The sequence below is a fragment of the Crocodylus porosus genome, unplaced genomic scaffold (genome assembly GCF_001723895.1).
Source record: "Crocodylus porosus isolate Cpor-Errol unplaced genomic scaffold, CroPor_comp1, whole genome shotgun sequence".
Classification (NCBI taxonomy): Eukaryota; Metazoa; Chordata; order Crocodylia; family Crocodylidae; genus Crocodylus; species Crocodylus porosus.
In genome coordinates, this window is record NW_017728927.1 from 8,998,290 (window position 1) to 9,012,405 (window position 14,116).

Here is a 14,116-nt window from a genome sequence, read left to right on the forward strand (position 1 = left end):
GCCTGGCTGCTACCCCTGGGGCTGGGGCCGGCTGTGAGCTTCAGCCCCACAAGCCAAGCCCACATTGCCCCAGCGAGGCAGCCCACGGACCGGTCTCCCACGCCACGAGGCTGCACAGTGGAGTTCAAAGCAGCGTGAAGCCAGAGCAGGCAGGAGCCCCAGCTAACATCCCACCGCTTTAGGCTCTAGCTATATCTTCAGGGAAAAGGAGCCAGCAAGGCATGGGGGGAGCAGCTAGCGTGGGCTTCTGCTTTCAGAGAAATTCCCAGTCCATCCAACGGCTTTGCAGCATTTAATTCAAGGCCCCAGTGCCCGTGCCCTCCGTCTGCCCCAAGACAAGGGGGCGAGTGGAGAAGACTGGCTACAGCACTCACCGGCTCCAGGACGGCAGCGGTACCCAGAGCAGGCCAAACACCCAGGGTTTCACTCCCAGAGACCCCCCAGCTCCATGCTTCAAGGGCCACATACAAAGGACCAGGCATGCCGTGCAGGATGGGGGAGCCCCAGGCTCCCAAGCAGGCTGGGGGCAGCGAATGGGGTTTGTATCCAGGGCAGAGCCATCCTGGTGATCTCCCCAGTCACCCCAGGCATCGATCTCTCGGGTCCTCGTGCGGCTTGTCACTGCCCTGGCTCCAAAGTCGTACGAAGCAAACACTGAGAGCCTCTGGGGTGTCTGGGGACGGTGCCCCGGCAGCCCCGACATGGCCATGGACAAGCTCCCTGGCTCCAAACCCCTCCAGTGCCCAGGGGGAGTTGAGAGAAGCATGGTTCCCTCTCCCTCGACTGCCCCCCATCCCCGCGGCCTGGCGGCCTCCCCCCAGGCTCCTGGCCGTCTCCCAGCCCCGGCCTGGCTGAGCAGGGGACAGTCAAGCAAAATAGGCATAGAAGAAGACATTGATGCACATCAGGAGGACGGCGTTGACACAGCAGATGCTGGACCAGAAAGGGGTCTCTGCGGTGTCCCTCAGGGCCGTTGCGGGGGGTCCCTCGGCCGTCACCCCCCAGGGCCAGGACACACAGTCTGTGCAGGGACAGCTGCAGGGAGACCCCTCCTGGGAACCTGTGGCAGAAGGAGAGAGACCTGGGAGGGGGCAGGTGCCACTGCGACCACCCCCTCTGCACTTCCCACACCCGGGGGCTGTCTCCGGAGCGCAGCCGCGGGGCTGAGACTCAGGATGGCCCCCGCCTGCACATGCCCCTGGACTCGGGAGGAGTCTGAGCCCCAATATCCACCCCCTCCCGAACCCCCTGCTGCACCTACCCTCCTTCCCTCTCCCCAGCGAACCGTTCCCTGCCAACGCCTTGGCCGGGGAGGGCACGGGGGGCTGCTGAGAAAGGGTCCACCAGGTGAGGTTCTGGACCTGGAACGAGAGCAGGGAGCTCAGGGGGGCACAAAGCACCTGGCCTCAGCACGCGGCAGCCGGACCCGAGCAGGGAAAAGAGGATTAAACTGGTTTCATAGGCAGGATCCGTTCGGGTGCTGGAGGACAGGGCTGGGACTCCCCGGCTCTGTGACTTTCACCCTGGGTTTCTTTCTTGAGAAGCAACTTCAAGGCAGCTTCCTCCCCAGCAGCACCCGTGCTCACACGGGAGTGTCCCACGGGGACAGAGGCCTGCTGCTCTGAACTAAAACAGGAGATGCAGCAAGAGGGCCACTGGGCCAGGGAGGAAAGCAGAGAACAGCAGGGACGGAAGCAGCTGAGCTACCAGCTGCTGGTGCTGCGTGAGGCTAGGGTTTGCCCGGGGCAGCGGCCGTGGGCTCCTGCTGGTACCTGTGAGGGGCTGGCATCCCGGAGAGGCGCACGTGCTCTGCCAAGCTGGGCGGGGAGGGGATGAGGGGCCCTTGTGTCCAGCTGATCCTTGGGGACATGCTGCGTGGCTCGGGGCGGATGTCCCCAGGCACCGGGGCTCACCTGGGACTCCATGGGGGGGTCGGTCAGCAGGCTGAGCCCCACCACCACGACGGCTGTGAGAGCACAGAGCAGGACAGCAAAGTGCAGGTAGTGGATGTCCCTCAGGATGGAGGGGCGCTCATCGGAGGTGCCACAGCGCGGCGTGGGGTGGGCAAACTCCAGCCCCAGCCTGGCCAGGCCGGCAGCCAGCCCCACCATCAGGCCCCAGAAAGCTCCCTGCAACACAGCGACAGCCAGGCACCAGGTCAGGTCTCCAGCGCAGTCTCCATCCTTGGAAGGACAGCAGGGCAGCCACCGGGCAGGTGAGGAACAAGGGACCAGGCGGCTGGGGTTCAAGTCCCTGTCGTGCCACTGACTTCCCAAGTGACCCTGGCACGTTACCTAACCCCCGCTGCCCATCAGAGAGAGCAGTGCCTCTGGGGCCTGTTTAGAGCGACCGGTCTGTGGGGCTGACGGGGACTTGTTCTCAGTTGGGAACTACCACGCAGGCACGGGCCAAAGAAGACCCAGCTGCCCTCTGGCCCTGGCCAGGTTGCTTTCTGCTACAGCAGTGTCTGTACCCAAGGGGACTTTCCGTGTCAACTCGGCTGCCGGGAGGTGACTGAGGTCACAGCTCGGCGTGCTGCACTTGGGCAGCGATGCACATCAGCACCTGGCTCGGGCCCGGCTGTCAGCAGCATGTGAGCCACCCACCAGTTCCTGGCCCACCCCCCGGCGGGGGGTTTTCAAACGTGGGAGAGAAGAGTGTCCTCTGGCCGTCAGGGCAACAGTGCTCAGTTCCTCAAACAGAGCACTTCTGTTGCAACACCCTGACGCAACAGCCCAGATCTCGGAGACGAGCACCGTCTCCAAAGCCCCCGGCGCTGCCCTAAAAAGCGGCTGCCGACTTGTGGGTCTTCACAAATACAGGAGCCTCTAAGGCTCATCGAGCTGCCCCTGAGCCTGGTGCGTCTAGATGCACGGCGATGCCTTCACCGCCCGACAGCTTCCTGCTGGTGCTACCATAAGGGGAAAGCCATGGGGTCCCTGCTGGCATGAGGGCCCAGGCTACTTTAGTGAGCACCGAGGTAGACCCAAGGCACAGCGAGACTCAGCTACCACTGGCAGCACGCCAACTGTCCCGACAAGCCCTGCTATACAAGGAGGTGAGGTTTGGGCAGCGTGCAGCTATTACAGCCACATTCAGGCTTTTGCAAGAGCCAGAGCCAAGGGAGCTCTGCCCATCCAGCTCTGCCAGGGAAGGAGGACCAGAGGCCAGGGCACACAGGGCAACGCTACATGGGTGGAGAAAGACTCCGCCTGGGAACCAGACGGCTGCGTATGGACTCAGAAGTGGAGACTGAGACTCACTGTTTCCACTACAGAGGACCTGACCCCCGCCGCCCTGCTTTAGGTGGTCTACGGATCCAAGCCACCCCCCTGGCAGCAACCACTGTTAGCATAACAGCCCTGAGAGATGGGACCAGGATCTGGGCTGGCATCTCTCTCAAGGCCTGCTCTAGCTCAGCCAGCACCACGGGCATTCGAGGCAGATGTGAGACTCTGTTACTCAGGTCCAAGTGAATGAATCTAGGGGGCCTTTCAGGCCTGGAGGTCCAGGACCCTGTGACCCAGGGTGCCCCCTGCACCACAGTGCTCAGCTCACCTGCTCGTTGGCCCGTCTCCAAAACACCGCCAGGGCAAAGACGGCTGTGACGGGTGGGGCGAGGGCACTGGTCACGGACTGGATGTAGATGTAGAGCTGCCCGCCGCTGGAGCTCTGCAGGATGGGGATCCATACCACACTGACGGCCACCAGCACTACTGTGGCTAGCCTGCAATGGCAGCAAGACCCAGGGTCAGGCTGGAGCAGCCTACGGTGACCTCCAGACCCAACACACCCCTCCGGTAATGCAAGGACAGAGACTGGATGCTGCGTGCCATGCATGCATGGTACCAGCTGCAAGGGCACCTGGCTTCCTACCTCCTCGTCGGCAAAGCCGCTGCCTTTCCAGCACCCTCAGGTGCCAGTCAGCTCGGGAAGTCCAAGCTGGGACCCCAGCAGGGCAAGGCAGGGCTGCTCAGTGCCCGACAGACACGGTCACTCTTCACGCCAACGACACACCAGCCCAGATGCGTCGGTGCATAGGCCAGCACCACCCGGCGCGTTGGCGGCTGTCAGAGCAGCGAGGGAGCCGGCGCGGAGGGAGACCGTCATCTTGGAAGCATCTGGCCTCTTTGCAATAGGCAACTATCTGCCCAGAGATCTGACCGCCTGGCCCTAGCTGGAGGGCTCTGGGAGAGCTCATGGGTCCAGAGCTGGGTTCGCCTTTTATTTATACCCCAGGCGAAATGTTATCAGCATAGGTGAGTAAGCGCCACCCACTTACCTTTGGCTCGGATGATTTGGCGAGCAGGGATCGCGGACAGCTGGAGATGCAAACATCCCGCAGCCTGCCCCCCGCTTCCCCTCCGTCGCCAGGACTCAGGGCACAGAAATAAGCCTTGTCTTTCATTCCTCAGGGCATGCACACAGGGAAGGGGCTCACTGGTCACTCAGCTGCTCTGAGAGCCAAAGACGTTTTGGGTGGTATTAACTGCTGCACCCTTCAACAGGAGGTAGCCTTATGGCAGCAGGCCTGGCTGAGATGCATCCAGCTGGCATCCGTATAAAACAACCAACTTCTATGGAGCAAAATCCAGGGGACAGGCCAAGACCCTCAACAGAGAAGCTCTTAGGAGCCAAGCGAGGCAAGGATTTTTGTGATTATTGGACCAACCGCATGCTTCGACTAGACTTAGAAAACCTTCCCAATGCAGCTGGTCCAATAAAAAGATGTCACCTACAAAAAGCCTTGCCTTTTGCATATGTCCGGGCCCATCCTGGCTCCACACTTAGGAGCCCAAAAACTGATAGGTGCTTATCCATGTCCTGGCGGCTACCAGGAGCTGAGCTCAGAGCCGGCCTGGTTTACCACCGCCAGCCTGAGCAGGGTGCTGCCTAGCACTTAACTGAGGGCAAACCTTCAGCTTTGGGATGAATATTTGGGAGCTCAGCTCGGGTGCTATGGAAACCTTCAGCCAAAGTGATTTAGGAGCTGTGTGGTTGTGGGTGCCATGGTACAGGGATGGCGTCAGTGTGAGCAGGGCCTGCTATGGAGGGTATCTGCCAATGCACAGGTTGGAAAGCTTTCCTCTGAGCACAGGATGCTTCTATCCCCCTCAGCTGCCTTATGGCCTGGGTGCAGGCCATGACCTGTGATGTCCTGGACCCAGACCTGGAAAGACCAACCCAGTGCCGTGGGAGCCTCCGTTAATGAGTGTTCCCTCAGTCCTTAACCCCCCTGCTGCACCTGCCCACACACACACGGACGTGCCCACATGCCCGCCCACACCCACGCACTCCAACATGCATGGGCATGCTGCCAGGAGCCCGTATCCTGGTGCTGCCAGGTGCTGCTTTTCCCCTGTGGTCCCCAGGGCTGTGTCAAGCATCACAAACCTGGAGCAACACAGAGCGACGCAGCTAGAGGAGCCTGGCCTGCCATTGGCTTTGAGGGGATCTCTGTGTCCTTCCCATGTCTGGGCACCGCCCGCCGGTGCCAGCTCAGCAGTAATTCCTGCCCCTGCCGACGACCCCTGTGAAGCACAGGAGCTTGGAGTCCCTTGTGGTCCGGCCCTTCCCACGTCCTATCCCTGGGAGATGCTGGCCTGAATAAGTGTGTGCGAGTGTGTGACTACGTGTATATGCATGTGTGTGTCTGCACAAGTGCCCCTGTCACTGGTGTATGTGTGTGTGTGTGTGCGCATGTGTGTGTAAGTGCGGGTGTGAAGGGGTGTGCACATGTGTGTGTGCATATGAATAAGTGTGTGTGTGTTCATATGCGAGTGCACATGTGTGTGCCTGCGAGTGTGTGGATGTGAGTGCATGTGTGAGCACACACATATAGCTGTGAGTCTGTATATGTGTGCCTGTGTGTGTGTGAGTGCATGTTTGCCTGTGTGCGCACATGTGAGTTTGTACATGCATGCTAGAGTCTGCATGTAAATGTGTGTGTATGGGTATATGTCATTGCACATGAGTGTGTGTGTGTGTGTGTGTGTGTGTGTGCCCCTACCCACTGAGCCCTCTTTGATTCATCAGTTCATTGGCTTTTCAGCACTGCGCATGCTGGAAGCGTTGCTCTGAATCACGGCAGCACTGGGCAACTGAGCCAGCGCGGGGGCGGGGAGCCGGTCTCAGCAAGGTGGGCACCGAAGGGAGCGAGAGAAAGGCGAGAAAAATGAGTGTGGGGGTGAGGACTGGAGGGAGGGACCAGGTTATAAGGCAAGCAGCGCAGAGCCTGATTCAGCTCTGATGAAGCAGACGGAGCAGGAGTCTCTGGAGGAGCTGCAGGGAGGGAAGGCATCTCCAAGCCTGGCTATCCTGGAAGAAAGGCACAGATGCCCCCAGACCCTTCTCCTCCCACAGGGGTGGGGTCTCAGTGGCCACTACCCTTTCCTGGAGGTAAGAGTCCTCCAGCAAGTGCCCCCTGTCCACCCGGGCAGGCGAGCAGGGGGTTCCCCTCTGACGGACATGGCCCCTGTGACACCAAGGGACTGGACCGGGCATCCCAGGAAGCTCCTCTCCTGCCCCATGAGCTGTCACCTCGAACAGGGGTAGCTGATGAAGGAGCTAGAGTCATGCCCCCTCCCTGGCCTCAATTTCCCCATCAGCAAAGCTAGCGGTGCTCACTGCACAGGGACCCCCGGCCCTCATCGTCCCATCTTTAGGCTTCGGCTGATTGAAGCTCCCCTATGAGGGACTGTCTGAGCCGCTGGACGCTCTCCTGGGCACTGCCAAACCGCACCTTTCCTACCCAGTAACTCCTGAGGGGCAGATGCAATCCCCAGGTCCCAAAGCCACGTCGCCAGGACACAGCTGGGGCTAATAACCCCACTCCAGCTGCACTCTTGTCCTAAGACCTCCAAGTGCTTCGACCAGAAATGAGTTAAGCCATCAGACACCCCTGGGAGATTGCTAACAATGCTGGAGGAGCAGAGAGAGCAGGCCTGAGTCAGTGACAGAGCCAAGGAGAGGACCCAGGAGTCCCGACTCCCTTCCCCCACCCCCTTGTGTCACTGCCTAACGAATGGGCTTCGTGGGCTTCTTAATTGAGTATCCCAAGTTAAAGTAACCAGGTACCTGCAAGCTGGCCTTGTTAATACCCCAGTAACCCAGTGGTTTTAATAACCCATTGTGGTGGTGCTAATAACACCAAGGTTACAGGTTCAGCCCCTGGTTGGACTAGATGAGCTCCTGAGGTCCCTTCCAACTATAAACTAGGACACTGCATTGGGTTCCCCGGGTGCCCCTGGCTCAGCTCTGTGGGTCTGATGCTATTATGACCCCACAACTAACCCAGCCAGTGTGAAAGAGCTGAACAAATACCCCGCACCGACCCCCAGGCTGGCCCCGTCTTGGCTGTAGCCAGTGACTAGTTTATCAGCCCCTTTCTGCTCCCATGCTATGTGCGAAGCCATCGTCTAGGTGCAAAAGCAGAGGGAGGAACTACAGCCAGCAAGCGTGTTCCTGCCTCATCAGAGGTCTCTCAGCAGGGTGGGCAGCCCGGGGGTCTTCACGCGGCTTGTCTGCGGGAAAGGTGACACGATCATAAGCACAGGCTGGGCTGGCAGCTTCCTAAATGCTGGGCTGGTGAAACACGTACAACTGCAAAGCCTGGGACCAGAACAGGCCCATCACGGGGTGGCAGAGACAGTTGTCTTGGGTCATCGGCTCTTGCTCACTGCTGTCCCAGGCCACGGCACATCACCCGCAAGGCACGAGGCTCCGGGGCTGCAGATTCGCTGGGATGAGCTGAGCTGGGCTGCACTTCCAGGCAAAGACGTGTTGCAACAGCTGCCGGAGGAAGCTGCCTCCCCTGCCGTGCTGCCAGCGTGCCCTTCACCCACCCGAACATCCGAGCAGGGCCCGGGGTGCTGCGCGGGGTTAGTGCCACGGACGGTGACTCAGCTGGGCTGCACCAGGCACAGGAAGCAGGGCCGCGCTGATGCAGAGGGTGACGGCTCCCCTTAAGCTGGCTACCCCATGAATGAGCAGCCCTCATTTGTGCTCAGGAAGTGCCTTTTCCCCTGGGGTCACCGACATGCTTGGCAAACACAGATGCATAGCGCTCACAGGACGCTTAGGAGAGCAGCTGACCTGTCATTATGCCCATTTTACAGGCTGGTAGACCGAGGCAAAGGTGTGGTGTGGGTGGAGGCAGGAGATGGGAATGTGCAGGGATAAACAGGTAGCAACCACATAACCTCCTGGCAGCAGGCACCGTCCCAAGCCGCGCTGTCATTGCCAGCTAATGCAGCAAAGCCCTGGGCAGGGCAGACACGCCCCACGCTCTCAGGGTCGAGCCGTCTCCCAGTGCTTCCAACCATCAACAACAAGGAGCCTGGGGATTTCAGACTCCTACATAAAGAGGTGACCCGACGCCCTTTGGTCTTGAGACGCTCCCTTCGCACCAAACTGACAGGCACATTCCCCGGTGCCGCCCGGAGCCCGGCACAATGGGCAGATTCATTCCCCTCCCATGTCTCCTGGTGCTCCCCTGCTGCCCTGTGCTGTCTTAGGGCAAGCTAGGGTGCCAGGCCCCTGTCTGAAATCACCCCACAGCTCCTCACCCAACACACAGCACGTGCCCTGCCCAGGCACAAGCATTCAGAGGCACGCAGGGGACTCCGTGCAAGCCCATGACCCCATCAGCGCTCACATGGGGGATAGCCAGTGTGCCCACCCACACCCCCAGTGCCATCACCAGCGCCGCGGCCATGGAATTGCATGCAGAGACCCCCAAGCTGCACCACACCTGGGGTCTCAGGTGCCAGGGTAGCGCTGCGGGCTGACCTGGAGTCCATCCCACCCATCCCCACTGAGATAAGAATCAAGGCCTGGGTCCAGCTAAGGGTTGATAACAGCTGTTTGCCTGCTCAGCCCTTTGATCCCCTGAAGGCCAAAGGATCATAAAGCCACAGCAAACAACTCTGGGCTTTCCAGCCCTGCTCCGCCTCGCCACGCAGAAGGGGCCCAGGTCCCGTACCTGCCCACCAGCAACAGCTCCCGCTCCCCAGCGTCTGGCCGGACCTTCCTCCAGACATCCATGGTGAAGAGGGTGCTGCTGCTGTTGAACACGGAGGTCAGGGAGGACATCAGGGCAGCCATCATCACTGCGATCATCAGGCCTCGCAGCCCTGGAGGGGAAAGAGAAGGGACGGAAGGCATCGGCATCTTTCTCCAAGGCATCTGCTGCCCTCGGGGAGCACGTCACCCAGCACTGCCCACACTCAGACCTCCTCTGGGTGCCCTCAGCAGTGGGAAAAGGAGGCTCTGGGTTGGCAGCAATTGAAACAAAGGGGTTATTGTCTTCCTTCCTCATGAAAGGCAAGCGAGTGAGGCTGGCAAGGGACTCATGCCCAGCCGCAACCCTCTCCCAGCTGGGGCTGAAGCAGGTCTCTTCCCCATGAGGCACTCCTTCCCCTTCCTCGCTCTAGGGCTTGGGCTGGCCCTGCTGCCAGCTAAGGAAGAGCCCCAGCTGCCAGGCTCGGAGAGCAGTGGACAGTGCCTGCCACCCCTGCACCTACCACTGGGCATGAGCTCGACCACCAGCTTGGGGTAGGCGATGTTGGAGCAGCCCACCTCAGCCCCGCACACCCGGGCACACTCGGTAGGGTCCACGCAGGCCACGGCATCTGGAAGGGTACAGAGGGAAAGGGGCTGGGGTCATCTGAAGGCACCACTTCTTCCAGGGGCTGCGTGGAGTGGGAGCAGAGTCAGGTCTCAGCTGGTCACACAGCAAATATCCTCCACACGTGAGCTTCTGCCTCCAGCAAGGGGTCCACACCCTGACCCCTCAACCGTGGGCCTGTACCCATGGGGATGTCCACAAGGCCTGGCATCGTTGAGTGCTGGGGGCTCGCCCACCGAGATGCAACCAGCAGCCACTGGAAGGCAACTGCTTTGGTCCCTGCCAACCGTGTTAGATGTAGGGATAGGTGTGCACTGCCGAAAGCAGGTAGAGGACCCCTGCAAGCTAAGGGTAGGCAGCCATCTCAGCACATGCCCTCTTCTTCGGGCAGGAGCTGTGTGCCACCGTGGCTGCCCTGCTGCCAGTGCCCCAGCCAGCTACGGAGACCCTGCAATATGTAGGATGGAGCTGCAGCAGCGACTGCCACACTGACGTGGCTGGAGGGGAAGGAGCTGGCTGGTTCTGCAGTGGACGTGAGGGTGCCCTGGCTGGCACGGCCCTGTCTCATGCCAGGCAGCCTCTCCCCAGCCCTTGCCATGCGGCTGCAACCACCCATGCCCTCCACACCAGCAGCGCCCCGGTGACTCCAGCACAGCTCAGTGCACACCTGCCAATTAGAGAGGTGTCTTTTTGGGCACTCAGCTTTGCTACATGGCCAGCGCCATCGCCCCGCTGGGCGTGCCTATGACTGCATCGGCTGCTTCACATCTTAAGTCCTTTCAATTACAAAGGTGGAGCCTCCAGTCAACAGCCACCATGACGGCCACCGTCCCCTTCCAGCTTCCTCGGGAGTCGATGCAAAGCCTCCCATGAACGCCCATGTCACCCAAGACTGCCAGAACGGAGACGCGTTTCCGCCCTTCCATCCCCGGCTGATTCTCTTGCAGCCATTGCTCTAATCCAGGGGTCAGCAACCCCCAGCACGCGTGCCAAGCATGGCACGCAAGGCCATTTTGCTCGGCACACCACTGCCAGCCACAGAGCCCAGGCTGCTCCCAGCAGGCGGCTGGGAGGCTGCAAGCCAGCTGGGCTGCACGGGCAAGCCTGCAAACAGCTGCTCCGGGCTTGGTATGTCGCCACTCCGGCACCTTCCAAAAACGTTGCCTACCCCTGCTCTGTTCCTTTTAAAAGACATTTGCCGAGAGCCCGTCTCCCCTTCCTCCCAAACCACTCCTGCTGATTTCCCCCTACCATCCAGGCTGGAGCGACACCCTGAGCCCCAGCGGGAGCAATGATGTACCTCTCGCCCTCGGAGTCACCGCAGGATGGGTCAGGTTCATGGCTGAGTCCACCCAGCCGGAGCTTAATTCGGTGAAACAAGAGGGAGGAAGTCGAGGGAAAGCCTGTAACTGCTGCCCAATGCTGCTGCAACGGTGTGGGGCTGCCGCTGGGCCATCACCCCCATCACTGCACTGCAAGTTGCCTGCTAGGCTCTGCCACGCCTAGGACCCCCGCATTGTGGGGGGGTATTCGGGGCTCTGGCATCTTGTGCCTGCTTCTGATAGAGCATCGGCAGCACAGGAGCTGCAGCTCAGCTGTGCCTCAGTTTCTCTGTCTGTAACAAACCATGAGAGAAATCACAGACATCCTAGAGAAGTCAGGCTGGAAGGGACCTCCAGAGGTCCTCTAGTGAGTCCAGCCCCACCTGCCCAGGGCAGGATCAGCCTTGTCCACACCACCCCGGACAAGTCCATAACCTAACCTGTTCACACAATTGCCGTTAACACGGACACAACACCAGACACCGCATCTGAACCTGCCACGGGTGAAGCAGGGGGACCTTGGCAGTCAGTGCCCTGCTGCTGTAATGGTTCGTGCATCCAGAGATCCCGGGAAGAGGCCGTGCCCCTGCTCCAGAGGAAGGCAGAAACCTCCACAGCCCATACCCGCTGCCATGCGTGGATAGGGCTGCTAACAAAACGCAAGGGGTTATCCTAATAACAGGGCCTGGCCTCACAAGCGGCAGGGCCAGAATAGCCCTTGGGCCCCCGGACACGGCTCTGCACTCTGGTAAGGGACCGAGTCCCGTTATCCCGGAGCGCCCCTGGCCTCTCTTCACACGGACCCAGGGCTGCTGCTGCTCGTCCCTGCGGGGTCGGAAGGGGAAAGGACTCGGGGTTCGTGGGTACTGGGCAGGTCCTGCCTCGAACAAGAGAAGGGAAGAGCTCCTGATCAGGAGAAACAGCCCTTTTGCTGAATCCACTGGCTTTGACATGAGGAGGAACAGCGGGAGCAAACAGGAGGGACTTCGGGCTGGTGTGTCCCAGGGCATTTGTGGGTCCCAGGAGCATGGGGCTGCGAGCACCCAGCCGCCCTGGCCTGTCCACGCTCTCCCCAGCACCCGCCCTTGAGCCCCCGGGCTCCAGCAGGCCTGGCCACAGACTCGGGGGAACAGGCTGTGCTCAGCCCCGTGCAGACATGGACGAGACAAGCGATGAGGGCTTGTTCTCACTGGGATCCGCGACCCACCTTTGCCGGCTTCGAGGGCCAGGCTCCGAGCAACTGCTCCATGCAAAGCCAGAGGAGCGAGCAGAGGCGCTGTGCTGGTGAGCCGAAACGTCCCTCTTCACCCCTGGCACTCGCTCCGCCTGCTCCGACTTCGGCTCGCCGACACACGGGAGGCAAAATACACCCTTGCAGCTCACAGGGCCGAAAGCCCGAGCCACGTGTGGCCAGCACAGCACGGGCCCGGCGAGCGCTGAGTTCAGCTGAGCAGGCAATAGAGGCACGAGGCCTCCCAGGGCAGCGGCAGGAAGCGCAAGATCACAGCACTTATCTGGGCGCTGGCTCCCGCCCTGGCCTCTGGCACCAACGTGACTCGTCCGACCACACAGGCATTGCCCCATCGACACAGGACTCGGGTTTTCGGTGAGGCACCGGCGCCCTCGGCCCAGTGCGCCAGCGACGGGCACACGGCGCCAACCCCACTGCAAAGCTGCAGCTGGAGAGGGGACAGGCTGGGTCTTGCTGGGGATGGGCAGTGACCGAAGCCAAATGCAGAACCAGACCCGTAGCTGGGACGTACTAGGGTCAGCTTCAAACACTGGCCTGGCCCCGTTGAGCACAGAGCCGATACTCCCAAACCCAGGCCCCGTGGAGACAGGAGGGGGCTGGTCCTGTCCCCAGCCAGCAGCGCAGGTGATGGGGAGATGCAGAAGCAGATGCCCAGGTCCAGACACCACAGCTTGAAACCTGGGCTGGTCGGGACAAACACGCCCTTGCTGCACCGGATGTCACAGCATACGTGCAAGCCACAGGCCGCATCCCCAGGGTCTCATGGGAGCGGACCCCCAGAGCACGTCTGCTCCTGCTGAGGCTGTGTTCACATCGATCTTTCCCTGCGCCTGTGGGATCCGTCGCTAGGTCCCAGGGCGCTCTCCTCCCAAGCAGGTCCCATACAGATTATCCGTCTTGTGAGTGCCCAGTTCCTGCACACACAGATGTATACACACACACACATGCACACACGCAGAGGTATGCATGCACACCTCCCACAAGCCTGTAGATTCGCTGGGGCTGTAAATCCTGGAAAGATGAACCCAGGCCACCCCCAGACCAGGTTCAAGAGGGCGCAGCTCTAACACGTGTAGTGAAATCACACCTGTTGACAGCAGCTTTCTGGTTTATCCGTGCCCTGACGAGACAGGCCCTGATTCAGCAGCTGCGCTGAATACATGCCTGCCTGTGATCCTGGGCATTACCCCTCTGCGGACAGGTGCTAGGCCCTGCACACACATACAGAGAAGGATCCCCTGCCCCGAGGTGCTCAGCGTGTCCCTCTGAATCCCAGTGGTGGTTCGCAGGAAGGGCTCCCGCTCCTGGGCTTTCTCCCAGGGACCTCGTGCCTGGGATGTGTGAAGCAGTCCCATCTGAGATGGCAGCCTCGCCGTGCTAGGAGATGTACATACCCCACAGCGGGAAGAAGTCACTGCCCCCCAAAGCCTCGGTCTTCCTGGACACTACAAAGAAGTGATTTTATCCCCATGTTACTGTTGGGGAACTGGAGTCAGGATCCCCAGGGTCGGGTTTGAATCCCTGCAGAAGGGCTGAGGGAAGGGACTGAGGAGCTCTTTGCCCTGGTAGGTGGCAGCTGCCCCCTGAGCTCTCCCCTCGGTGCTCAAGTCCATCACGGCAGCTTCTCAAAGCAGGACTAGTGCCGTCAATCGGCAGAACAGCCGAGAGCCTAGATCAAAGCAGGAAGCAAAGGGCCTGGGGGAGGTAGACTCCTCTTTCCCTGGCGAGGCAGTGGATTAATCAGAAATACTTATAATCACAGAAAAGCGGGGCTGGAAGGGACCTCCGGAGGTCACATCTAGTCCAAACCCTGGCCTGAGGCAGGACCAGCCCTGTCCAAACCATCCCAGACAAACCCATCATCTAAACTGCTAGTAAAACCACTGTCAACCCTGACACAAGACATCACACCCG

General features: G+C 60.6%; 1 protein-coding gene across 4 annotated transcripts in view; it reads right to left on the reverse strand.

Annotated features, from left to right (window-relative positions):
* The window catches only part of SLC5A10 (solute carrier family 5 member 10), a 59,286-nt gene that overhangs the window by 4,880 nt on the left and 40,290 nt on the right, over nt 1–14,116 (reverse strand). For 2 of the 4 annotated variants that reach the window (XM_019541915.1, XM_019541914.1), the window contains 6 exons: nt 9,525–9,632; nt 8,984–9,134; nt 3,559–3,727; nt 1,914–2,129; nt 1,262–1,361; nt 282–1,060 (listed from right to left, as the gene is read on the reverse strand). In XM_019541915.1, coding sequence (XP_019397460.1) covers nt 867–1,060; nt 1,262–1,361; nt 1,914–2,129; nt 3,559–3,727; nt 8,984–9,134; nt 9,525–9,632 — 938 coding nt within the window. In that variant the 3' untranslated portion in view covers nt 282–866. Of the gene's footprint in view, nt 1–281; nt 1,061–1,261; nt 1,362–1,913; nt 2,130–3,558; nt 3,728–8,983; nt 9,135–9,524; nt 9,633–14,116 lie in introns of those variants that run through there. The other 2 variants (XM_019541916.1, XM_019541918.1) reach the window with 2 other exon arrangements.